This window comes from Bos indicus x Bos taurus, chromosome 9 (genome assembly GCF_003369695.1).
Source record: "Bos indicus x Bos taurus breed Angus x Brahman F1 hybrid chromosome 9, Bos_hybrid_MaternalHap_v2.0, whole genome shotgun sequence".
NCBI lineage: Eukaryota > Metazoa > Chordata > Mammalia > Artiodactyla > Bovidae > Bos > Bos indicus x Bos taurus.
Window position 1 is genome coordinate 86,902,176 of NC_040084.1, and position 27,250 is coordinate 86,929,425.

Below are 27,250 nucleotides of genomic sequence, written 5' to 3' on the forward strand. Positions count from 1 at the left end.
CAATATTGTATTGGTTCTGCCATATATCGAAATGAATCCGCCACAGGCATACATGTGTTCCCCATCCTGAACCCTCCTCCCTCCTCTACTGTAGTATTTTTAAGCAAGTGCATTATCCTAAGGAGCAAAGCATTCTCGATGCTCCACCCTCCAACCCGTGTCTCAGTATTCTTCCACTCTCTGAATTTGTGCTTTAGAGCTGAGACCAAATCAGGGTTCCAAAGTCTCTGCTAACCGGACACTAAATGTACTTGTTAGCTAGAGCCTGAGTACTCGGGTTAGAGAGGACGTTTGCCGTCGGTTTAAGATATTCAGTCGCCAGCATAGGGAGCTCTGACTCTAACCGACCTAAATATATTAGTCATTCATTGGGTTGGGTGAAGGCAGGACAGAGGAAGCCCACTGTTTAACAATCTGGACAGCTATAGGAGCAGACCCGCCACTCGCAACAGCTGACCCAGCAACGACTGCAGAGCCACCGGCAGCCTCGGAACTAGACACGCCCTGCCATCCCGCCACCTCTCTCGGTGACCAGAGCCGCACCGAGGCACGCGGCCGACCGCGCTGGGGCCCACCCCGCCTGACCGCAGGGCAAAACCAAGCAAGGAGGCGCTGAGCAGCCCGAGGTCTCAGAAAGGCCACGCAGTGGCGGCGGTGGCGCTGACTCAGCGAGGCCAAGCCGCCAGACTCGGGCAGCCGCAGCGGCCCCTCGCCCGGGCAGCGGGGCGCTAAGTCACCCCCGCACCGGCCCCGCCCGGCCACGCCCGAGGCCGCGCGGCGTCACAGAGCGCATGCGTGCCGCGGGGGATGCCGGGAGCGCGCAGTGGCGGCAGCGGCGACGACGGCAGTAACAGCGGCGGCTCCACCGGGGACGAGAACGGGGCGGTGACCGTGTGGGAGGTGGTCTCACTCTTGGGGAAGCTGCTGGGCACTGTCGCCGTGCTGAAGGTGGTTCTGTACCTGCTCCGGGTGTGCTTAGCGATGGCCTGGAAATCCGGCGGCGCCAGCCACTCGGAGCTAATCCACAACCTCCGCAGTAAGTGCCACCCCCGCCGGGTGTGGGGCAACCGGGGAAGGCCAGGCCTGGTCCGGGTCCCCTGGGGCCTCCCGGGACGTTCTGTCTACTCCCCGTGCCTGCTGGAGGGCTTCGGCGCACGGTTGCACCCACGGTCCAGAGCAGCGATCGCTGGCGATTGCCTCCCCCGGGACCTGTCACTCATCGGCGATGTGGACTGGAATCAGAGAAGGAGCCCGGGGCCGCTGCTCTTGGGGCGGGGGCAGGCATCTCCCCGCGGGCCTGGGGGACGGGGCTGGGGGCGCACAGGTAGCGAGGCTGTCACTCGAGTCCGTCGCCTCCCGGTTCAGGTCCAGCGGGCGAGGGGCGCGCCCTGGGGTGGAGGATGGGGGGAGTGGGATATTGGCTAGACCTCCGAGAGACAGGAGCTGGAGCAGGGAGGACTCCGCCGTCGACCCCCGCATCCTCACACCTACTCCTCCCGTCCTAACTCGATATAGCTGCAAGCTTTCTCGCCTATTCTGCACCCCCCCCCCCATCCCCCGCCCTCCGTTTTTTCCCCTGGCGGGAGATGCCACTGTCTGATACTGGCGAGGGGAGGGAGAGGAAGATGAGAGTTGCTGTCACTGCGGATGCTGGGAGAAATTTCTGGGATGGCTGTCCATTGGAAAGCTTCGTAGGGAGCTGAGGGAGGAAGGAGGAAGGATGCTCTCCTTGAGAGACTTGTGTTTCAGGAGCTTTCAGAGGTCCTGGAGGTCCGGCGGACCATTGTGTTCTGCGGCCCGTTTTCACTTTTATCAGGGCCATCGTATGCTTTAAAAGCTGTGCATGGAAGTTTTCTCTACACCGTTGCCTTTAGTTATTGTATTCCTTCCTCTGATGATAATTTTAGGGTGGGATGAGTGCTGTGTCACTTTCTTTTTTTAAATTGAACTATAGTGTCGCCGTCTGGTCGGGAGACCAGAACCGCAGTCTATAATACTCTCTCTCTGGTTAGAATTTATAGCGCTCTTCTTTGCCACTGACTTTGCAAATAATCACAGCCGTGCCACGTGGTATTTTTAATTGTTATAGGTTGTTTAGCTTTTCGCATGTCATGTTTTCGAATTCGATTTGTAACCTCCTTGAAGGCCGGGACTTTTTTTTTTTTTTTTAGTATCTTTGAATCCCCTCATCTTAATAATCATTACTTTTAAAAAAAATAAATGCCAATTAAGTATATATTATATGCTTGGATCTAGGCTAGGAATACTAAGATTAGTGAGAGAAATAAGTAACATTGGCCGACACATGGTTAGTTCTTAATGTTAGTCTTTTTTTTTTTTAACATGATGTTCCAGAGTTGGAGATTGTGTCCTTAGTGTTTAGTAAAGAATGTTTGAGGAGGATACGGCACCCCACTCCAGTATTCTTGCCCTCCAGAGAATCCCATGGACAGAGGAGCCTGATGGGCTACAGTCCACGGGGGTCGCAGAGTCCGGACATGACTGAAGCAACTTAGCGCTATATATATATATATATATATATATATATATATATGAAGATAGATATATATGAAGATAGATATATATGAAGATAGATATATATGAAGATAGATATATATATGTATACACATATGTTTAGGTTTAAAAGCCCTGTCTAACATTGCCAGTATTCACTTTATGGAAGGATACTTGATTGGAAATGGAAATATATGTGCAGTATCAGTGTTAAGAGTGATTTAGGTTCTCATAGACCAGAAGTTCAATATGTTGTAAATATTTTAATAAAACTTCTTAAAATTATCTAGTTTCTACACACCTGAAACATTCTGTACTTGAATTCTGATTAAGTAATTTTCCACCAGCAGGTTATCTCAGTAAACACTTGGCTGTGGCAGAAATTTGTAATCAATCAGGCTCTTGAAGACTCTCCTTTTTGGGCCAAATTTGTAGTAAGCCAAAACTAGATCTTTTCCCAGTGGTTTTGTAATCATTTTAAGGTATTGCATTAAATGTATTCTTAGCTGAAATTTCTAAGGATGTTTTCCTGTCAGAAAATTTAATGAGAAATATTTAACATATATGGATGTTGATACTTAGTTTTATACTAGTTCTATGATTACTAAGAGGAAATAGTGTAGGCAGATTGTTTAGCCTTTTCATAACGCTTTTGCAACTTTAGTTTCAACTTCTTGCTGAATTAATTTGAGCCAATAGATTTCATATTTATTTAATAGTTCACTAATAACACTAGTATTTGCTCACATAAAAATTTCAGTTGGCACACACTGAAAATTTCTCACTCTTTCCTGGTAATTGCACCACTGTGTATTCTTCCTTACGTAAAGGCTTCTATAATGCTGATACTGAAGTGAATATGGATTTGCAAATTGGAAGAGGAAGCAAATTACAGTTTTATTTTTTTTAATCAAATAAGGTTCATGATTGGTTTCATTTTAATATTTTATATTAATTTTATTGAAAATACCTACTGAGGTGTTTCTTCTACAAGACATGATAGAAGTATGATTTCACAGTTGATATTTATAGATTATTTTAGATTGTAATGATACATTCATAATATCTCATAGTTTATGTTTGTATTGATAACTGCTCTTAAGTGACTGCCAACCATGGTCTAAAACTTTAGCATGCCTCAAAATCTGCTGGATCACCCGGAGAGCTCATTAAAACAAATTAAGACCGATTGCTGGGGCTCAAGAATTCACATTTCCGACAAGTTCCTAAGTAATATGCTGCTGCTGTTCTGGAGACCACACTTTGAAAATCACTGACGTAGAGAACTGAAAATTATAAGACTAAACCCTGCCAGTGTTTCAGTTGAATCATTTTTATACTTTCAAATAAAATTTTAGGGAAAAAATCTGTAGCAGGCCTGCCCAGCAGAGCTGCCTGTCGTGTTGGTATCTGTGCCATTCAGTACTGTGGCCACTAGCTACATGGGGCGCTGAGCATTTGAAATGTGAGTACACCTGAAGAACTGGGTTCTGTGTTATTTAAATTAACTTTGATACCACATGTTGGACATCACAGGTCTTTAGAAATGGAAAATAGATATTTTATGGCTATCGACTGATAACATGCTCATGAAATGTTAATTCAAAACAACTGAGAGCCTGTTTAATCCAGGGAATGTGACAATTAATGTTTACATTAGGGTTTATTTTCTACTTTTATTGGGATAATTTTATGCCGTGGTGAAAGGAGAAGAAGGGGGCAGGAGTGGATGAGATTGAGAGGTTGTCTGCTAGAGCAGGGATGTCCAAACCAAAGTGTTTGTGAAAGGTTGACTCTGACTAGACTTCAAATACTGTATTGGTCACTTAAAACAATGCTAATAATTGTTCTTTTACGTATTTTGTTGTTGTTGTTGTTGTTAAAAAAATTCAGTCCACTACCCTAACACATCAGTTGTTTCTAACTATATTTCCCTTGCAACCTTGAGTGTGCCATTTGCATGTATAATGTATGTATAATCTGTGGAAACAGTCAACTGACATTTGACTATCTTCTATGTCCCATACACTGGAGATACAGCAATGAGAAGCAAACATCTTCTCTCTTGAAGCTTACTTTTTGTGGGAGCAGACAAAGAGAATATATGTCACATGATAAGTGGCAAGGTAGGGAAAGAGGATAGGGAGTATGGGGTGGTAGGTTTGCAGTTGTAGGGGAGAAGGCCTCACTAAGGTGTCATTTGAGTAAAGATTTGATGAAGAAGAAGAAATTCAAGCCATGCAGATAGAGCTGGGGGACAGGCATACTAGACAGAGAAAATAGAATGTGCTAGATTTGGACTTGGGGGGTAGGAGAAAGACTGATGTCAAGGATATGACACAAGGTTTTAGACCTGGGCAATGGGAACAATTTACCATTTTCTAAGTTGGAAATAATAAGTGAGTGAGCCGCAGGGATTTGGGGATGGGGTGTGCTAGGAAGTGTGGGAGAGTAGGAGTTTATTTGGGGAAATGTTTGGTTTCAGTTGCTTAATAAAACATTAAAGTGAAGACCCTTAATAGGCATTTAAATTTTCAAAAATTTTTAGCTTTTGTATCCTTCTTTATTTCTACAAATAAATTGAAATCATTTTCTTATTCTGTTTGGAGTGTCAGTTCTTATCCACTAACAGCATAACTAGTGGAAAAGAGAATATTAGTTTTATCATGTGCATTCATGGGCTAAGTGTAACAGGTAATAAAATGCTAGGTGACTCTTTTTTAGAAATTTGGGCCTCACTTAGAATCCAAAAAACACTTTGTTTTAACTTATGTCAGTCTTATGGTTACACCCTGGTAAGTAAATTTACAGTGTACTGACTAAAATTTAATAGAATAACTTTTGAGGAAGAATTTTAATATCAGTGTGTCTACTTAAATTTAACTAAAATTAAAAATTCAGTTCCTCAGTCATACCAACCACATTTCAAGAGCTCAGTGGCCATATGAGGTTAGGGGCTAGACTGAACAGTGCAGATGTAGAACATTTCTATCATCATAAGAAGTTCTTTGGAGCAGCACTAGATCTAGATGATAGATTATATTACATTCTATTCAGTGTGATCTTAGTTCATTCTGTTGTGCTGTTCCACATATTTTTATTAGTATTGCACTTAGTTAAGACCAACACGCTTTAAGTGTAGCAGTGAAATACTGAAGATTTTCAGACAAGAGTGGTCAAGATGACAAGTGCACCAGCATCTTACATGATGGTTTGATGAAATGGAGGTGGTTTGATTTAGCAATGAGAAAGCTAAAGAGAGCAGTAGTGTTTATTTTAAAATTAATTTTTATTGGAGTAGCTTTACAATGTTTTGTTAATTTGCTGCTGGGCAACAAAGTGAATAGTTGTACATATATCCCCTCTTTTTTCAATTTCCTTCCCATTTAGGTCACCGTAGAGCATTGACTAAAGTTCCTTGTGCTATACAGTCGATTCTTGTTAGTTACCTGTTTTATATGTAGTAGTGTGTATATGTTAATCCCGATCTCATCCCCTGCTCCCTAGTAGTGTTTACATATTTGAAGGAAATCGTGTAGTGAAGGGTCAAACCAGGACAGATGGGAGGCAGATTTTTGACTCATTATAAGGAAGCACTCACAAAGCAATCCTAACAAAGATTTGGCTTTGAAAAACTTTTTTCTGTCACTGGATATGTTGAAGCAAAGAATTATCGACCATTTCATTGTAAGCGATATTGTGGAAGAGATTTGTCCTCGGCTTTCACTACATAGTAGACCTCTGAGGACCCTTCCAAATCCAAGATTCCACAATTTTAATCACTTCATGGTTTGCATGAAATCACATGTGGGGAGTGTATGTGTGTGTGTGTTATAGGAGAGAGCCAGAGAAGTTAACATTTGGTTACCTATATTTTAGAGTTTTGCATGACATTTTATTTTGTCAGAAATGTAAGGAGTCCAAGGAACATGCTCTTTTGAGAAGTAGCGTCAGAACAGATAACTGTGTATCTATTAAGAGTGATAATGGTTTAGAGAAAGATGTATTTTTAATAATCTCTGATATTTAGATGATATGCTTTATCATAACTTGGTATCACTTAAAATTTTTCTTTGATTATGGTTTATTATATAATTAATCCCTTTCAGACTTTCTGTACAGAGAATATCTCAGGTTCTACTTACCTCCTTTCAATGCCTAATCGTTCTAGGTGGGAAGTAAAAGGAAACCATTTTGTTGATTTCTTTCTGTTCTCCCTGGCATTTTGTTAGTGGGGAAGAAATAGAGAGTAGTTGATAAACAAATGCTCAAGTCATAAAACTAATACAATAATGTAATAGTTCTTTTTTTGAGATTTAACTCTGTAACAAGTTACAGAAACTTAGTTTCTGTATGACTTGAAATCCATCTGTAGCCTGTTTTCTTATCTGTGTTTTCAGTGCTTCATACCAGCACAGGATCTTTTTTTTTCCATGTCTGCCAGGATTGCTTCCAGTCTTTTGTTCTCCCAGATCAGAAGTCTTGTAATAGTTATTGATTCTTTCAGATTGTCCTGAGATTAACTCAGTAGTTATTACAGATGTCTTTCACGGCCAACCCTTTCACTGTATTTTCATTGATTGTACCCTAGCCTAGGCTCTTAGTTCTTACTTGGAGTGATATGCCTCCAACCGTCTGATTGGTCATCTCACTTTGAATTTCTGTCCCCTCAGGTTCATGCTACGCCTTGCACTGCTGTCTTAGTATACTGCTCTCTGTTTTGTCACTGTTCTGCCAAGATTTCTGTGGCTTACTGTACCAGTTGGAAATACCTCTTGCTTAGCTTTCAGGCCTTTTAGGGGTCTTCTACAACCTGTTCCCATGCTCCCACTCCAATCCTATTGTTCAGACTGATCTCATTTTACACATACAAAGTTTGTCTCCTGTAACAATCCAAGTATGAACAAGTAATTCAGAGTTAATATGATAGTTCTATGGTCTTGGAGATCTGGGCTCCTTTTTTCTCGTTGTGACTGCTAAAGTGTTTCCCTTGTCTACAAAGTTGAAGTTAATTTACCCCCATTATTTCCATATTCCAGCTGATGGGAAGAAAAGTGGGAAAAGGAGAAAACCCACATTCCTTTTAAGGGCATACATAATTTCTTCCTGTGTTCTCATTGGCAAGAACTTAATTGTAGGCTACATTTAACTACAGAGAGGCTAGATAATGCCCCCAATTCTACCACTGTGAAAGAAACAGAGACCCTGCCGCATCTTACATCTTGCTCACTGGAGCCTCTAGTGAACACTTCTAATTGCGCTTTTGGGTCTTCTGGTGATTGTCCTTATGTCTTTAAATAATATGCTTGAACTGCTATTTCTTCATCAGCTTTAGACATCATCTGCTGACTTCCTGCCAAGATGGATGAGTATTTACACCCTTTTAACTTACTCCCTTCCCCACATACAGTTATATTGTAATTTCTGCTTCCTCTTTTATGGTTACCTTTGTAACTTTGAGTAATATACTTTAACCTCAATTTTTTGTTCTATAATTTATAAACTGACACTATACTTTAACCCTTCCACTTTGTAAAAAAGGGTGCTTATTTTTCAACTTACTGGTGGCTATTTTACATTGTCAAAGTTGATAACATTTCATTTGGTTCTAAGCAGTAAGTCATCTGCACTCTGTTAATTTTTAATTGTTGAAAATTAATAACCATCATCACAAACATTAATGATTGGGTCAGTACCTCTCTGAGCTATGTAGTACGCGATGAGTTTATTCTCTGCTCTTTATTTCTAATATCACAGACCCCTCTACTGTTGATGGGGAATAGTCAAATGTTTTTCCTTTTTTTTTTTGCTGTACGGCTAGTGGGATCTTAGTTCCCTTACCAGAGATTGAAAGTGATGAAAGTGCTGAGTCCTAACCACTGAACTTCCAGGGAATTTATATTTTTCCTTGTTTTACACTTTTATCTGGAGAAGGCGATGGTACCCCACTCCAGTACTCTTGCCTGGAAAATCCCATGGACAGAGGAGCCTGGAGGGCTGCAGTCCATGGGGTCGCGAAGAGTCGGACACGACTGAGCGACTTCCCTTTCACTTTTCACTTTCATGCATTGGAGAAGGAAATGGAACCCACTCCAGTGTTCTTGCCTGGAGAATCCCAGGGACGGGGGAGCCTGGTGGGCTGCCATCTATGGGGTCGCACAGAGTCGGACACGACTGAAGTGACTTAGCAACAACAACTACACTTTTATCAGTTTCTTGAAATCATGCCACAGTTTACAGTTCTTATATAAATTATGACTCTTGTATAGGGTTTTTGTCCTTTTCTTGGAATTTATTTCCCTTTTCACCCTTCCCTATTCCTCAAGTTGAGAAGAGAAACAAATACCTTCTTAACATGGGTCTAATTTTTTCAAGTTTTTTTTTGTTTGTTTATAGCTTGGATTCTGTTGCGTTCTCCTTTCTGGATTCTGCTAACTTCTTATTTGGATCAACATTAACCATTGTTATAATTATTTAATTAGGGCCCTTGATCCTTAGGGTTCAGGAAAATTGAGCGTGAGTGGTTCTAAAGCTGTTCACTAATTCAGAAAACCTAGTAGTAACTGCATGTTTACCTATAATTAGGCTGTACAAATGAAGTGAAACAGTACTTTGCTGTTTGCTAGAAATATTGCAGGGCACTGGCAGTTGTATATGTCAGATTGTCAAAAATGGGAAAATGATTTAATAGCTTAGTAACCGTAGCTTGCTTAGGCATCTTTCAAAATATGGAATCCTGGGAAAAATCAAATAACCTTGTAGTGGAAATTTTGGAAATCACCTAATCATAGTCTAAGAAGTCTTTATCCTGAGCCTTATGCGTTCAGCTTCTTAATAAATGACTGGTGACATACTTTTAAAACCTGTTAGTTTTTTGGTGTGTGTGTGAATTCTATATCCCTCTATAGATTAAGAAACCTACCAAAGAAACTCAGGTGAGTTTGATAGATGTATGTTGTCTAGCTTAAGGAAAGTAATCTCTTTAATATACTTGATTTTTAGAATGTGCTGGCAGCAATGTGTTTGATTTTATATATCACAAATGTTCTTTTAGAGAAGAATGTGTGAATATAATGGTAACTGGAAGTGTTGAGTGAGGCTGCTTAACCTGAGAAAGATAAAAACGTGAAATGATCGTGATTTGTTTAAATGTGTAAAAAGTGTTGATTGGATAGAAAATTCATTATATTCTGGGTGACTTTAGAGAGTAGCACTAAGGGTTTATGTAAGTGAGTTATAAAGAGGGAGATTTCCTCTTAATATTGGGAAGTATTTTGATAATAGGCTTCCCTTGTGGCTCAGCTGGTAAAGAATCTACCTGCAATGCTGGAGACCTAGGTTCGATCCCTGGGTTGGGAAGATCCCCTGGAGTAGGGAAAGGCTACCCACTCCAGTATTCTGGCCTGGAGAATTCCATGGACTGTATAGTCTATGGGGTTGCAGAGTTGGGTACAACTGAGCAACTTTCACAGTTCACACAATTCTGATAATTAATGTAGTTTAAATATGAAATGGCTGTTTCACATCGTGCAGCTCTTCAAGTAGAGATCATGGTACCAGTTTATGAAGAAGTTAGACTTGATGACCCTTCTGACTTTGAGAGTCTGAATTCGTGTAAGTCACTAAGCTATTTGAATATGGTAGTAGTACAGTGAAGTCGTCAACAGGAATCTGACATCTCAGCTTCAATGGCCCTACCCCTCATTTGCTCTGTGATCTGGAACAACTTAGTCTTTCTGTGCTCAGTCTTATTATCTGTAAGATGGAGTAATAATGGTGCTTACTTTATACGATTGTTAGAGATAATGTAAGATTGCTTCATAGTTCCTAAGTTCATATCTCAAAAGAGATAGAGTGTGTGATGTGCTTAGGGTTTTTTCTGGCATGTGGTAAATATTCAGTAAATGATACCTCTCTTATTACTCAGTTCAGTTGCTCAGTCATGTCCGACTCTTTGCGACCCCATGAATCGCAGCACGCCAGGCCTCCCTGTCCATCACCAACTCCCAGAGTTCACTCAGACTCATGTCCATTGAGTCAGTGATGCCATCCAGCCATCTCATCCTCTGTCGTCCCCTTCTCCTCCTGCCCCCAATCCCTCCCAGCATCAGAGTCTTTTCCAATGAGTCAACTCTTCGCATGAAGTGGCCAAAGTATTGGAGTTTCAGCTTTAGCATCATTCCTTCCAAAGAAATCCCAGGGCTGATCTCCTTCAGAATGGACTGGTTGGATCTCCTTGCAGTCCAAGGGACTCTCAAGAGTCTTTTCCAACACCACAGTTCAAAACCATCAATTCTTAGGTGCTCAGCCTTCTTCACAGTCCAACTCTCACATCCATACATGACCACAGGAAAAACCATAGCCTTGACTAGACGGACCTTTGTTGGCAAAGTAATGTCTCTGCTTTTGAATATGCTATCTAGGTTGGACATAACTTTCCTTCCAAGGAGTAAGCGTCTTTTAATTTCATGGCTGCAGTCACCATCTGCAGTGATTTTGGAGCCCAAAAAAATAAAGTCTGACACTGTTTCTACTGTTTCCCCATCTATTTCCCATGAAGTGATGGGACCGGATGCCATGATCTTCATTTTCTGAATATTGAGCTTTAAGCCAACTTTTTCACTCTCTTCTTTCACTTTCATCAAGAGGCTTTTGAGTTCCTCTTCGCTTTCTGCCATAAGGGTGGTGTCATCTGCGTATCTGAGGTTATTGATATTTCTCCCGGCAATCTTGATTCCAGCTTGTGTTTCTTCCAGTCCAGCGTTTCTCATGATGTACTCTGCATATAAGTTAAATAAGCAGGGTGACAATATACAGCCTTGGCGTACTCCTTTTCCTATTTGGAACCAGTCTGTTGTTCCATGTCCAGTTCTAACTGTTGCTTCCTGACCTGCATACACATTTCTCAAGAGGCAGGTCAGGTGGTCTGGTATTCCCATCTCTTTCAGAATTTTCCACAGTTTATTGTGATCCACACAGTCAAAGGCTTTGGCAGAGTCAATAAAGCAGAAATAGATGTTTTTCTGGAACTCTCTTGCTTTTGCAATGATCCAGCACATGTTGGCAATTTGATCTCTGGTTCCTCTGCCTTTTCTAAAACGAGCTTGAGCATCAGGAAGTTCATGGTTCACATATTGCTGAAGCCTGGCTTGGAGAACTTTGAGCATTACTTTACTAGCGTGTGAGATGAGTGCAATTGTGTGGTAGTTTGAGCATTCTTTGGCATTGCCTTTCTTTGGGATTGGAATGCAAACTGACCTTCTCCAGTCCTGTGGCCACTGCTTTTAAAACTTTTAAAAAAATGCTATAACTGTTTTAGTAGCCTTTACAGGTAGCTTGCCTAAGCTTATTTATATAGAAACAGTACTTTCTATTTGGGTTAATGAATCCAAATTTGTAATATTTTTAGTTAGAAAATGATTTGTATCTGTACCAGTCTATGACTATTTAAGTGTTTCTCTAGTTGGTATGCCTTATTTGCTAGTTTTTAAAACATTCTTTTGTTTTTTGGACAGTGTGTATTTATACATTTTATAGTGTCCTTAAACCACCTTTTCTTATACTTAGTATTTCTTGTATTACTATTTCTTTCTAATACTGTCTGGTCAGTCAGTATTAAGTGGTATCCTTTGATTCCTCAAAACAGTCAATGATCTAATTCTGGTTTTTCCTTTTTTTCCTTTTCCCATTGTTTTTAGTTGCATTGTTTCTACTTTGTCAGAACATATAACATTTAAATATTATTATTCCACTGGTGTCTTTTTTAGAAATTTATTGCTGCCCTGGGTCTTCGTTGCTTTGTGAGGGCTTTTCCTAGTTGCAGTGAGTGGGCACTGCTGCTCGTTGCAGCGCTTGGGTTTCTCATTGCGGCGGCTTCTCTTTGTTTTTTTTTAAAACAGCTTTTGGTCTTTTTTAAAAAAAAATGTTTATTTATATTTGGCTGTGCTGGGTCTTCGTTGCTGCGCAGGCTTTTCTCTAGTTGCAGTGCACAGGCTTCTCGTTGCAGTGGCTTCCCTTGTGGAGTATGGACTCTACAGCGTGTGGGCTTCAGCCATTGAGGCACACGGACTCAGGAGTTGCAGCTCCTGGGCTCTAGAGCCACGGGCTCAGCAGTTGTGGCCCGTGAGCTTAGTCACTCTGTGGCGTGTGGACTCTTTCTGGAACAGGGATCAAACCCATGTCCCCTGCATTGGCAGGTGCACTCCCATCCCCTCTGCCACCAGGGAGGTCCTCCACTAGTGTCTTTACCCTTTTAGTCTTTTTTTTTTAAAGCTAAAACCAGTTTTTATTCAGTAACAATTGCAATCAATACAGTAAGTGAGTGCAGATTTATAGTCTAGGAGCAGGGTGGGGATCAGTGGGTGGAAAATTACATCAAGAGTACTGGGTGTTCTGGCTAAACCAATTTGACAGGATCCTTGTGGAGGCAGGCCAATCCACCCAATATTAACCTTTGCTCTACAATTGGACATGTGTCCTTTTCTGAGGTATCCCTGGTGATTGCTTCATTAGATGAAGCACATCTTCTAGAAGATTTCTTAGGAAGGACATGTGTGTTTAGCATTCCCTGAGTTCTTGCACATTTAAGACATTTTTCCTATAACCTTGATAATTTGAAGAACAGTTTTGGCCATAATTTTAAAAAGTCAGCTTTTTTGAGATATAATTTATGGAAAAATTCACCAATTTTAAGACCACGATTTGAAAATTTTGACAAATACAGTTGTATAACCACCACCCTAATGATATAAAACAGGAGTGAGCAAACTACAACCCACGGGCCAAATCTGGCCTGCGGCCTGTTTTTAGAAATAAAGTTTTATTTGAGTACAACCACACCCATTCATTTATGTCTGCTGTAAAGCTGTTCTTGCACTTTAGTGGCAGAGTCAAGTAGTTGAAGCAGAGACTATATGGCCTTCAAAGCCTAAAATATTTACTGTTTCGATCTTAACAGAAGTTTGCTGTTCTCTGATACAGACCATTTCTTTCACCTACAAAATTTTCTCATGCCCTTTTGCAGTTAATCTCCTCCTTTCACCCCCCAACCCCTAGCAACTCCGGATCAGTTCAGCCTCTATGGTTTTGACTTTTTTGGAATTCAGTGTATTAATAGATGAATCACATAGGGTAAAATCTCCTTGCCTGACTTCTTTCAGTCAAGTTAGTGCTCTTGAGATTTGTTCATGTTGTTGGGCACATTTACAGTTTCCTCCTTTTTAGTTATTAACTTGCACTTCCTTTCCTTGAATTTCTTGAAAATGCTGCTGCTTCATTCTTGCTTTGCTTTGAATATTGCTAATAAAGCTAATGGTTGTCTGTCTTTTTTTTTTTTTTTTTTAACTCTTACTAGGTAATTTGATTTTTTTTTGCCTTGAGAGTTGAATTTTTTTTTCTTGTTTTAAAGTCTGATAGTATTTTCTTTTCTTCTCTCTCTCTCTCTCTCTTTTTTTTTTTTTTTGGCTGTGCCACATGGCTTGTGGGATCTTAGTTCTCGGACCAGGGGTTGAACCCAGATGCCCTGCAGTGAAAACACTTGAGTCCTAACCACTTGGCTGCCAGGGAATTCCCTGATAATTGTGTTAGTAGATGTCTTGGATGTTGATGTTTCTGGTAATATTTACTTTCTGTTAAGTTTTCTTAGAATATAGTATTGGTATGTTTAATCAGCCGAAATATTTTGTTTGCATGTTGTCTTTTTTCTACAGTAGCTTTGACTGGAGTTAGTTTTCCTTTTTCCTTTTTTAGGCATTTTATGCACACAGTTCAAGAGCACTTGCAGTTTCTTTAATGGATAATGATATTGGTAATAGTGGTGAAAAGGGGGAGGAGTTGGTGTATCTTGCTGCTTTTCTGTTTCTGTAGGATCCTTCACTTTCTTCCTTCTTTCCCTTCATTGCTGTATCACGACGTGTCATCCTTTCCCTGCCTATATATGGTTCTCTCTCAGAAGCAGTGCTTCTTATGGTTGCCACTTCTGGCCCCACTATACTTTAAAAATAATTCTCTTAATTTAGATGACATTGGTGATTTTTAGTATATTTACAGGTATGTGCAACCATTACCATGGTCAATTTAATATTTTCATCTCAAAAAGATACCCTGTTTTGCCCTCCTATTCTCCTAACCATAAGCAACCACTAGTCTACTTACTTTCTCTATAGATTTGCCTATTGTGGACATTTCATTAAATAGAATCATACAGTATGCCATCTTTGTGCCTGAGTTCTTTCACTTCTGTAATGTTTTCAAGTATCATTTATGTCATATGGTCTTGCCTTCCTTTTTGAAAAACGTATTTCTCTTGATCCCTATAACAGTGTATCCACTTGATTTTCTTCTGCCTCTGTGGCTGCTCCTCATCATAATCTTTGAAGGCTCCAGTCCCTTTGCATTTCTCTTAAATGGACACTGTTGTTTTTCTTCTTTGTGTACTTTCTCCCCTGGCCACTTTCCTTCACTTCCATTGATTCAGTTGCCATCTGTACAACTAGTCATTTATATCTCTAATCTAGATTTTTCTCCAGATCTGTTTGTCCAACTGGCTGCTATGTATCTCCATGGCTATGGTCCATAGCTCCTCCTAAATACATAGCTTCTCCTTTTTCTCCTTGGCTATGATGCTTCTCTAGGATTTCTCAGACCAGTATATGACACCAGCATCTCAAACATTATCCCCCTCCCACCTCCAAATCTAGTCAGTCAAGTATACATTACCTACTAAATATAACTCAAATCCTTCTTTTCTTCGTCCTTACTTTCATTATTAAAGACCAGATTGTGATTACCTGAGCCATCATGAAAATTTTGCTCTCTTCCAGTCTAGTCTCTACAGTGTAGCCGGAGTAATTATGTTAAACAACTACATCTGATCTTGCCACTCCCAACTTAAAGTATTGCCTCATTCATTTTAGAAAATGGAATCATCAAGACAGATAAAGTGTTTGAAGTAATGTTGGCCACAGACCGCTCCCACTATGCAAAATGTAACCCTTATATGGATTCTCCACAATCAATAGGTAAGTTTTGGATTTTTGAAAATGTCACAAATTTTACTCATTTGCTCTCTAATCTTTGTAAGTAAAAATAGACAGACCATTTTCCATTTATTACCTTGCTGATCCATTATAATAAAGCGTTGTTTATGAAGTGTCTTTTCTATTTTCTTAAAGGAGATACGTAAGAATTTTGTAAACAATTTCTTAAAGCATCCTTTAGATGAAAACTTACAGTTTCTATTTTCTTGAAGGATATATGTAAAAATTCTATAAACATTTCCTTAAAGTGCACTTTAGATGAAAGCTTAGAATTTAAGCTGCATGCTGAATTCTCTTAGGGTCTCTAATGTTGACAAAGGTTGGTTTTTGCAGTAGCAGAAAATTCTAAAATTGGTATTGAAGAAAATGTGTAGCTAAGTTATTACTGACTTCTCTGCTTCACTTGCCCTGAGTTTTCTGGTTTGTGCTTGTTTTTAGAAAGTGCCATATTTAACTCCTTCTCCTGAAGCAGGCTTTGCTGAACTGCTGAGCCTTGGCAGTGGGCGCCTTTGAGGCTTAGGAGTGCCTCAGGATTCTGTCGGCCAGCTGCCATGCTGCCTTCTTTTGGAAATACTTTAACGGTCAGCAGAGAAGATCCTGGGGAGCTTCTGAACCCCGAAGGCACCTGCTACCACCGCTCAGTGAAAACTGCTTCCGATGCAGAAGCAGGTAAACAAGTCTCGAGAAAGCAATACTGGAAAAAACCTAAAAGCTAAAAACTAAAAAAAGACTGTTTTAATTAACATTAGGTGATAGTGTAAAGAGTAAATAGAAGTACTTTATTAGTCTCTTAAGTTCCTCTGGTTGCTCGTGCCAGTTTTTTTTTTTAAGGTGCCAAAAATATGATGTAAGTTAATTTGCAATGATTTTGCATATTTTATGATATATGGAAGCTTATTTTCTTTTTATGAATCTGAAGGGAAAAACATCATAAATGTATCAAGTTAATGAAATTCTTCCCTAACTAACTATATGGGGGAAGAAATTTTTAGAAATAGTGGGACCGTTGTACTGAGCACAAATAGCCTTTGGCATGAGTATATTTTCTAATTTTAACTGTGCATGACAGTACTCTCAAGTACAAAATGTTTTTATTTCTTGAGATCATAAACGTGAAAATAATTATTATGAAAAATAATGTATGGATGCTAGAAAATGAATTACGTGGAGCATTTCATGTGTTTTTGCAGCTGAATGTATCAGTAGTTCTCTTCTTCTTTTGCAGGGTTCCAAGCAACAATCAGTGCTCCACACATGGTAAGTTAACGTTGGTCATTTGGGTGCAAATGGATCACGTTTTTCCTCTTAAGAGTGCTTTCTTCAGTAAAAAATGGTTATAAGAACATTTTAAACTTCTAATCATAATCAGTTTTATTATTTTATTTGTAACGAATTAATTATTCTTATTCTTAATACAAGATGTGGAGAAGGAACTCTTTCTGGTAAAAACTTTCATTAAAGTTTTTGGTGGTTGTCATTGGTATCTAATCATGTAAAAAGTAGATATAAAAAGTAGTTATTTATTTAGCGATGAGTTGATTAAGGGAAAGAATATTTTAAAAATATAATGACCATGGACTTCCTTGGTGGCTCAGTGGTAAAGAACCTGCCTGCAAATGTAAGAGACATGGATTCAATCCCTGAGTTGGAAACATCCCCTGGAGAAGGAAATGAAAACCAACTCTAGTATTCTTGCCAGGGAATTCCCGTGGACAGAGGCAGGCTACAGGCCATGGGGTCGCAAAAGAGTTGAACAAGGCTTAGCAACTAAACAACAAATGGCATTTCTATGCTTAACATTTTGAGGAACTGCCAAACTGTCTTCCAAAGTGGCTACATCATTTATAGTCCCACCAACAACCTATGACGGTTCTAATTTCAGCACTTCTTTTCACACTTGTTATTGTATGTTTTATTTTATCCATCCTAGTAGCTATGGAGTGGTATCTCATTGTGGTTTTAATTTGCATTTCCCTAATGATGATGAGATTTCAAATTTCAGGATATTTCAAATCCTGAAAGATGATGCTGTGAAAGTGCTGCACTCAATATGCCAGCAAATTTGGAAAACTCAGCAGTGGCCACAGGACTGGAAAAGGTCAGTTTTCATTCCAATCCCAAAGAAAGGCAATGCCAAAGAATGCTCAAACTACCGCACAGTTGCACTCATCTCACATGCTAGTAAAGTAATGCTCAAAATTCTCCAAGCCAGGCTTCAGCAATACGTGAACTGTGAGCTTCCTGATGTTTAAGCTAGCTTTAGAAAAGGCAGAGGAACCAGAGATCAAATTGCCAACATGTGCTGGATCATTGCAAAAGCAAGAGAGTTCCAGAAAAACATCTATTTCTGCTTTATTGACTCTGCCAAAGCCTTTGACTGTGTGGATCACAATAAACTGTGGAAAATTCTGAAAGAGATGGGAATACCAGACCACATAATCTGCTTCTTGAGAAATCCGTATGTAGGTCAGGAAGCAACAGTTAGAACTGGACATGGAACAACAGACTGGTATATTGTCACCCTGCTTATTTAACTTCTATGCAGAGTACATCATGAGAAACGCTGGACTGGAAGAAGCACAAGCTGGAATCAAGATTGCCGGGAGAAATATCAATAACCTCAGATATGTAGATGACACCACTCTTATGGCAGAAAGTGAAGAGGAACTCAAAAGCCTCTTGATGAAAGTGAAAGTGGAGAGTGAAAAAGTGGGCTTAAAGCTCAGCATTCAGAAAACAAAAATGGCATCCGGTCCCATCACTTCATGGGAAATAGATGTGGAAACAGTGGAAACAGTGTCAGACTATATTATTTTGGGCTCCAAAATCACTGCAGATGGTGACTGCAGCCATGAAATTAAAAGATGCTTACTCCTTGGAAGGAAAATTATGACCAACCTAGATAGCATATTCAAAAGCAGAGACATTACTTTGCCAACAAAGGTCCGTCTAGTCAAGGCTATGGTTTTTCCAGTGGTCATGTATGGATGTGAGAGTTGGACTGTGAAGAAAGCTGAGCACCGAAGAATTGATGCTTTTGAACTGTGGTGTTGGAGAAGACTCTTGAGAGTCCCTTGGACTGCAAGGAGATCCAACCAGTCCATTCTGAGGGAGATCAGCCCTGGGATTTCTTTGGAAGGAATGATGCTAAAGCTGAAACTCCAGTACTTTGGCCACTTCATGTGAAGAGTTGACTCATTGGAAAAGACTCCGATGCTGGGAGGGATTGGGGGCAGGAGGAGAAGGGGACGACAGAGGATGAGATGGCTGGATGGCATCACTGACTCAATGGACATGAGTCTGAGTGAACTCCGGGAGATGGTGATGGACAGGGAGGCCTGGTGTGCTTCGATTCATGGGGTCGCAGAGTCGGACACGACTGAGCGACTGAACTGAACTGAACTGAATGATGATGAGCATCTTTTCATGTGCTTATACACTGTTTCTACATCTGCATTTGATGAACCTCAAAGTCATAGGTTTGAAAGTAACTACATTTTCCAAAGTCTTAATATTTTCCAAAGTCTTAATTACAGAAAAATATGAAATGATGTCCTGGTAGCAATGAGCATATTTAGTATCCAGACACTGAATCCCAAATACCACTAAAAGAAATACTAGAGCTTCATGGAGAAGTGACTAAATTTCAGAAAGTGAAGAAGTACTTAAAGTCTACTGGGGTATTATCAGGAGGACATGGGAGCAGATTTAAAGAGACTCCCAGAAACCAAATTGGAGACAATTTGAGAATCAAAAAACGGTAGATAATGAAGATAATGGATAGTAACACAGTGAATTCAGAAAAAAAAACAGGATGGAAAAGATGAAAAACAGAAGAATGTCAATTAATAAATGTGGAAAGAATAATAGAATTTTAAAAATCAGTTCTTTGTAATTATCAATGTAATTGTTGAATTAGGCAAAGATCACCAATTAATCTAAACCATTAAGAGGAAAGTTGTTGGGGAACAAAAAACATCCTTGTAGTCTCAAATTATTATTTGACATATTAATTACAAAGAGATAGCTATGCCCTGAAAAATAGAGTGATCTAGCCGTTACTACATTTACTAAGTTGTTCAGCTAAGCAAGTCCAGTGGTGAGATGGCTCAATGTTCTGTGCATCCTGATGTGATGCAGTGGGAGGTGCCCTGCAAGCTCTGTGTGGTGTTCTTGCTAAAGTTCTTTGATTTAAATCTAATCATGTGGAAATTGACACATCTAGAATGTGTGGGTAGTATGTCGGACAGTTGGGCAGGGCTTTTAAAAGAAGTCAGTGCTCTGATAGACCAAGAAAAGTGGTGGATGGAACAGAAGAATGGGGCAGAATATTCTGGAATTGGCATTTGCAAAGCATGAACTTCGAATGGATTGGAGGGAACAGCTGTAAAGGAGATATGGGGGACAACTGAGGAAACCAGTGTGATGTGTATGTTGATACTTTGTTGTTGTTCAGTTGCTAAGTCGTCTCCCACTTTTTAAACCCATGGGCTGCAGGCTTCCCTTGAGTGTTGATACTAAACAGATGATTTTCTTGAGTGTGGTAAAGGAGATGTGGTTGCAAAGAAAAATGTCCCAGTTTGCTTTTTTTGGCAGGTACATGCAAACGTATTTAGAAGTGTAGTATTATGATGTCCACAGCATATTTTCAGATGGTTTGATAAAATAGTTTGGCCCAATAGAAACAGTTGATGACTATATGAGGAGAAAAGGGTGTTATGTGCGTTTCCTGTGGGTTTAAAATTTTTCTGTGGGCTTGAAATTTTTCATAATTATTAAAAATGAGTTTTTTAAAAAACTTAAATTTTAGATTTAGAGATGAGCATGGATTATCCAAAAGAATATTAGCTATAGTGATAAAAGCATGAAAAAAGCTGTTAATTGCGATCGAAGACCTTGACATTTTAAATCTGAATAGGATTTTAATCAGAGAAGGCAATGGCCCCCACTCCAGTACTCTTGCCTGGAAAATCCCATGGACAGAGGAGCCTGGTAGGCTGCAGTCCATGGGGTTGTGAAGAGTCGGACACGACTGAGTGACTTCACTTTCACTTTTCACTTTCATGCATTGGAGAAGGAAATGGCAACCCACTCCAGTGTTCTTGCCTGGAGAATCCCAGGGATGCGGGAGCCTGGTGGGCTGCCGTCCATGGGGTCGCACAGAGTTGGACACGACTGAAGCAACTTAGCAGCAGCAGCAGCAGGATTTTAATAATAGCTTAGCATACTCTCTTTTAAAAAAACAAATTTTATGCAAACCTAGTACTGAAAAAAAATTTCTGAGTTTCTTTTGGTGTTAAGTTGGGATAGTACTGCCTATAAATTAGGGATTGGCACCTTCAATCCTTCCTAGTCCTTTCATTTTTGGACTCAGGGAAGTCCAGCTGTTACAGGAGTTATTTTGTTTCTTTGATTATTTCAGCCAAATATGACACTTGTTATCTTATTAATGGGTTTATTAAACTTGCAGGGGATACTGATTGTTTCAAAATATCTGATAAAAGTTACAGACATCCTGAAGAAAGTTCACAAACTTTCTCTTAATTAGAGATTCCATTCTTCCTGCTAAGCCTCTTATCTAAAAACAATAGCTTTGACTAAATAAAATGTTTCTAGTAGTTTCTTCAGTAAAAGTTATACCAGTGTGTCTCATAGAAACCTCATTAATTAACACTTCCTTGTTCCACTGGTTGATGTACATAATGGTAATTCAAAGATAGTATCCCACTCTATCTTTTTGAAACATCAAAGAAAGATAAGGTTAGTGAGATTTTTGAAATTTTTGAAAGTCTCAAAACTTACAGAGTTGCAAGTATATTATCAAGAACCTTTCTTTCTTTACTCCATTTGAACATATGTTGCTGAAATGATGCTCCATCACTCTTGAATACTTCAGGATGTAGTATATTTCCTATAAAGGACATTCTCCTATACAACTACAATATAGCTAGCCATCAAAACCAGGACATGAACATTGACACGTTAACTCCCATTTAATCTTCAAACTCCCTGTAAGTTTTTCCAATTGTCCTTATGATATCCTTTATAGCAATACTTTGAACATTTAATCCAGGACTCTTTCATAGTGGTTTTCACTCATTAGGCAAGAAGCTCTTTGCAAAAGAATCTATATGAAAAATGGAAAAAATCAGTTTACTATAACTCTTTTCCCAAACACAGTAGCCACAGGTCTACATTTGCGTGTTGCTCCTAAATAGGTTTTGCAGAACCTTAATTACTTTCTGGAACACGGTTTCAAAATCCTCAAATTGTATGAGGCTGCATCTACTAATAGCCTTTTCAACTTTTTGTGTTAATTGTGGGAAAAGATAGCCTCAATGTCTTTTAAAGAATTTTTAATATGGAAAATTTCCAACACCACACATGCAAATAGGATAATATAATGAACCCTCATGTAGCCAGTCACCCAACTCCATTAATTACCAACAATGTGCTAATCTTGTTTTATATAGTTATTTCTCTTTTACTGAAATATTTTAAAGCTGTCTCAAACATAATATCATTTTACCCGTAAATCGTATAAATCGGAAGGATTAAAAGCACAACTACAATACCATATCATGCCTAACAATGTTCTTTAGTATTATCTTATACCTAGTCCATGTTCAAACTTTACCAGCTGTTTCAAAAAATTCTTTTATAGTTGATTTGCTTAAATCAGGATCCAAACAAGAGGCTTATGTTACACCTTTTTAATCTTTTAAAGTCTCTTTTCATTTTAATAGTCTCCCTTTTGAAAATGCCATTTATTTATTGACAAAATTTGTTCATTTATCCTATAGAAGTTCCCATATTCATTAAATGATTCTTAGCCATATTTAACTTTTTCCTTTTTTTTCTTTTCAAGAAAATTTCCTAATGGTTCTTCTGTTCATCACATTAGGAGGTACATAAATGTTTGTACCACCCACTTTTAGTGATTGGAGTAAATAATATTTTCAAAGTTTTTTTTTTATTAAATTGCAGAAACCCAAAAGTGGCTCAGACAGTAAAGAGTCTGCCTGTAGTGTGGGAGACCCGGATTCGATCCCAGGGTCGGGAAGATCTCCTGGAGAAGGAAATGGCAACCCACTCCAGTATCCTTGCATGGAAAATTCCATGAATAGAGTAGCCTACAGTCCATGGGGTTGCAAAGAGTTGGACACGACTGAGCGACTTCACTTTCACTTTTGCACAGTGCACACATCTTAAGTGTACAGCTTGATGAATGTTTACGTGTCTACATATGTGTAACCACTACCAGGTCATTTCCTGCACTCCAGAAGGCTCCCTCAGTCAGAAAGGCTTCTTTTCCTAGTCAACCTCCATCCTCTAGGTAATCAGTATTCTGGCTTTTATCAGCTAAGTTAGGGAGTTTCTATTCTGTCCTCCATTTTGAATGGTACCTATATCTGATGATTAAAAAAAATTTTTTTTTTAATTTTGACATAATTTCAGACTTACAGAAATATTCTAAGAATAGTACAAATAATTCCCAGATAAAGTGTTAGCATTGTACTACATTTGATTTATCATTTATTCTCTCTCTCCTTCTCTCTCCCTCCCCCTATTTATATGGGGGGAGGAAGATATATATGTATATGAAATATATATATATTTTTATGAACTCTGTAGGCGTAATTTGCAAACAGAATGCTCTTTATCTTTAAAAATAGAACGTTCACCTAAATAACCATACTACAGTTGTCAAAATCAGGAAATTAACATTGATACAACATTGTTAGCTAATTTACAGACCTCATTTAGATGTTATCAGTTGTTCTAATAATGTCTTTTAAAGAAAAAGAAGGTTGCAGATCAGGAGTTTCATTCAATTGCCATGTCTTTTTAATCTGGAATAGCGCCTTAGTTTTTTTCTTTTATAGTATTGAAAATGTTTATGAATACAGGCCAGTTATTTTATAGATTGCCTCTCAATTTAGGTTGGTCTGATTTTTCTTCCTGGTTAGATATGTTATACATTTTTGCCTGAAATATTGCAGATGTTATGTAATGTCAGAGTGTCCCATTTTTGGTGATACTAACATTAATCATCTGATTGAGGTAGTGTCAGTCAAGTTTCTCCACTAAGAAACTTCTAACTCCATTGTAAAGTTATTATTTTTCCCTTTTGTAATTAATGTGTCTTGGGCAAACACTTTGAGAGTATTTGCTCATCAAGTGATAATATACTAGTTTCAGCATCCATTTGTGATTTTTGACTTAATCAGTTATTACTGAACTGGTTGCCAAATGGCAGTTTTCTAAGTTCAGTATTTCATCTATATTTGGAACATTTGGGAACAGTTTCTCCCTATCCTCCGTTTATATATGTGTAAAGGGATATATTTACTTACTGTCACTATGGATTCATGGATGTGTATTTTTATCAACCAAGATCTTATAGTGAATGTGCTTATTGCTACTAGATCAATGATTTTTAGTAGTGAACATACCAGGCATTTAAAGACAGCTTTTGAGATACCATTTATTAATTCTAACCTCATATTTTGGAAAAGTACTAAAATGTAAGTTCATAAAGAGGATGGAATAGAGAAGTCTTTATTTCTTGGTTTGATCCAAACCTTAACCAATGACTTTATTTGATATGTAATTTATACTGTAAACATAAACATACGTATCCTTTGGCCCCCTTACTTCTACCTCTAGCTATTTATCCCATAGATATACTTTACAAGATTATTAAAAAGATTATTATCTTATGGCATATTAATACCTTTTAAGAATATTTATCTATTTGTTATGGAAGATTGAAGCTAACTTAAGTGTCTCTCATTAGGCATATTTGTTCTTATAATACATTCATACAAACATACACTCCTTTAAGATATATTTATAAATACATACATATTTGCTTACATATGCATAAAGTGAATATGTTTGAAAGGAGTCAGTAGAAACTGGTAACATTGGTTGCCTTTAGGGAGTGAGACTGGTTGGGGAGAGGGGTGGAATGGAAACCTTTCACTGTAAATCTTTTTATAGCTTTTTACTTTGAAATTGTTAAATTTTAAATATTCACATACTGGAGATCTAAAATTATGGAAACACTTTAAGCACAAGAATTTTAATCAAACTAGGATGTTCTTACATAATTCCTCTGTAGGTGTAAGTATGTAATATGTTATGTTTTCATTGTTTTGGTAGATGACAGTAGTGGAAAAATTGTTGAGAAGTTTGCAGCTTTATTCATATGCCATGGTATATATACTTTATAGAATCTTGGGAAGAAAAATGAATACTTGCTTTGTTTTCTTTTGGCAGCATGCATATGCACTAGAACTTCTATTTGATCAGTTGAATGAAGGAGCTAAAGCTCTTGATGTAGGATCTGGAAGTGGAATCCTTACTGCATGTTTTGCACGTATGGTAAGAGCTTTATTTACTATTCTGGCCCCAACAGAAGCATATTATATGATTTGGCCATGTATTTTTTTCACTAGCAGTTTTTGAGAGTTTTCTTTCTTTTTAAATTCTGTTGAGATAGCAGTTAGAATATGTGTCACCTAGGATTTCTTTTTGTTGTGGTGGTGACAGAACATTCAGTTGAACTCTGGCAGAACTAGAAGGGAATTATTTGGTTATATCATGGAAAAGTCTAGAGGTCTCTCTGGCTTCTTGTATGGCTGGATTCAGAGAAAGATCTCAAGTTGTTATGGACAGTGAGTTTCTCTCTGGTTCTTGGTTTGACTTGGCTCTCCTCCACAAGTTCTCTGTATTCTCAGATATGCTTTTCTCTTGTGATCACACAGTGGCAACCAAGAGCTCCCAGACTTCATTCTTGTAAGTTCTCATTTGGCAGAACCAGCCTGATATCCAAACAATAGGTTTATTAGGATTGAGGGAGAACTCTTTTTACATTAAGAAAAATGAATGCATTTTTATTTTATTTTATTATACTTCAAATTTCATCATCAGAGGCTTATCTGATAATGACTATTCGGAGTTTGAGTCTGGAGGCCCACTCAGGCACCTTGGAGTAAAAGTTTATCTGTGCTCAGATAATCAAGTCAAGTTGATTAAGAAAAATCTTATACCTGGAGTCCAGCTTGGAAGGTTATGGTCTAGTTAAGGTAGCATTTATGGATCCTTTTTGACTAGAATCCATTTAATTTGCTGTCAATATATAATTGGCAGACTATTAGAATGTAAGCTCCAGAGTGGTGGGAATTTTTTCTGAGTTTTTTTCATTGATGTATCCTAAGCCTCCAGAACAGTGCCAGGCACACAATAAGAATTCAGATATTCCTTTTCAGTTGTTTGACTTGGGCTGCTGTCTATGGGGTCGCACAGAATCGGACACAACTGAAGTGACTCAGCAGCAGCAACCCTCACTAATGGGATGTAATTAAATACTAGAAATGGTGTTTAATTAATGGCTTGTTTTCTGTATTTGACTGTTTACGTTTTCAGAGGCATTATCATTTTTTTAAAAGTCATTTTATTTCTCAGTTATCTTTTTGAAAATGATACTAATTAATGTTTTTCACATGTTTACCATGTGCTGGTCAGTGTTCACAATACTCTTCATGTATTCTCTTATTAGTTCCTCATGTCATTTATGGGGTATGTACCCGCTTCCTCCTCACTTTACAGCTGAGGAACCTGATTGATAGAATAACTTGTCAAGGTTATATAGTTGTAAGTAAGAAATTTAGATGTAAACCCAGATAGTCTGACTTCAGAGTCTTTATTGTGTTAATTTCATTCTGCAGTTAATATTTATGTTTAGGGTCTTTTAATATTTTTACTTATTTTTATATTTCCCACATGTGGCAGTAGAATCAGGTATAGAAATTCCTATAAAATTTTTTATGTATCTGTAATATTTAAAGTCACACTTTCAATGGAATTTAAATAAAAAATGGTTGCACTAATAACTACCATTTAATATTGGTAGCTAAGTCCCATTTCAGGATTCTGGGTATAAAAATTAGAAACTGAAGGAAGAAAGATACCATTTTTCTTAGTATTGTAAATTTTTAAAATTCTAGTTTTATAATTACTGAAGTATCATTATTCATTTAGGGTTATGGCTGAGAAAGTTATTGTCAAATAATCTATAATAGACTGAGTATTTAACAATCAAATTAGAGACTTAAACTGTGTATTTGTCCTGATTTCTCATTACTAAATATAACTTTGGATAAAGAAATATTTTATTGACACCTTAGAAAAACTAAGACCAATGAATTATTGAATTATTCTCACTTCCAGGTTGGACCTAGTGGGAAAGTCATAGGAATTGACCACATTAAAGAGCTAGTAGATGACTCAATAAATAATGTCAGAAAGGATGATCCAATGCTTTTGTCTTCAGGGAGGGTGCAACTGGTTGGTAAGTATCAGAAAACTTTGAAAATTTCCTCTCTGGAGAATTTTTATTTTCATAAAAATCCCATGCAAGTGACATAATATTCAGAGCTAATTATTGCTGCTGCTTTTTTTTTTTTTTTTTTTAACAATCACTTTTAAGTACTAAGCAAGAAAATAAATTACTCTAAAATGTTACACTGGTTCTACCTTGACCAGGGGTGACATGACTATTAACCATTTCAGAAAATGTCATGTTGAGTTCTTTCTTCATTACTTTTTGAAGAAGTAACATCAAAGTAATCAGTGTTGAATATAGAAAATGTAAACGGTACACAGAGGTATGTAAGATAAAGAAAGCCTCT

The 27,250-nt window shown here is 38.3% G+C and overlaps 1 protein-coding gene across 4 annotated transcripts in view; it reads left to right on the forward strand.

Moving 5' to 3' along the window:
* The first annotated feature begins 214 nt into the window (after positions 1–214).
* PCMT1 (protein-L-isoaspartate (D-aspartate) O-methyltransferase) overlaps positions 215–27,250 on the forward strand; it is a 43,475-nt gene continuing 16,439 nt past the window's right edge. For all 4 annotated transcript variants that reach the window (XR_003512677.1, XM_027551813.1, XM_027551811.1 and 1 more), the window contains exons 1-5: positions 215–1,036; positions 15,429–15,533; positions 16,777–16,808; positions 24,837–24,941; positions 26,790–26,910. Coding sequence is in view for 3 of the 4 variants with exons in the window: in XM_027551813.1 (XP_027407614.1) it covers positions 808–1,036; positions 15,429–15,533; positions 16,777–16,808; positions 24,837–24,941; positions 26,790–26,910 (592 nt within the window). In the remaining variant the exon portion in view is untranslated. The remainder of the gene's footprint in view (positions 1,037–15,428; positions 15,534–16,776; positions 16,809–24,836; positions 24,942–26,789; positions 26,911–27,250) is intronic.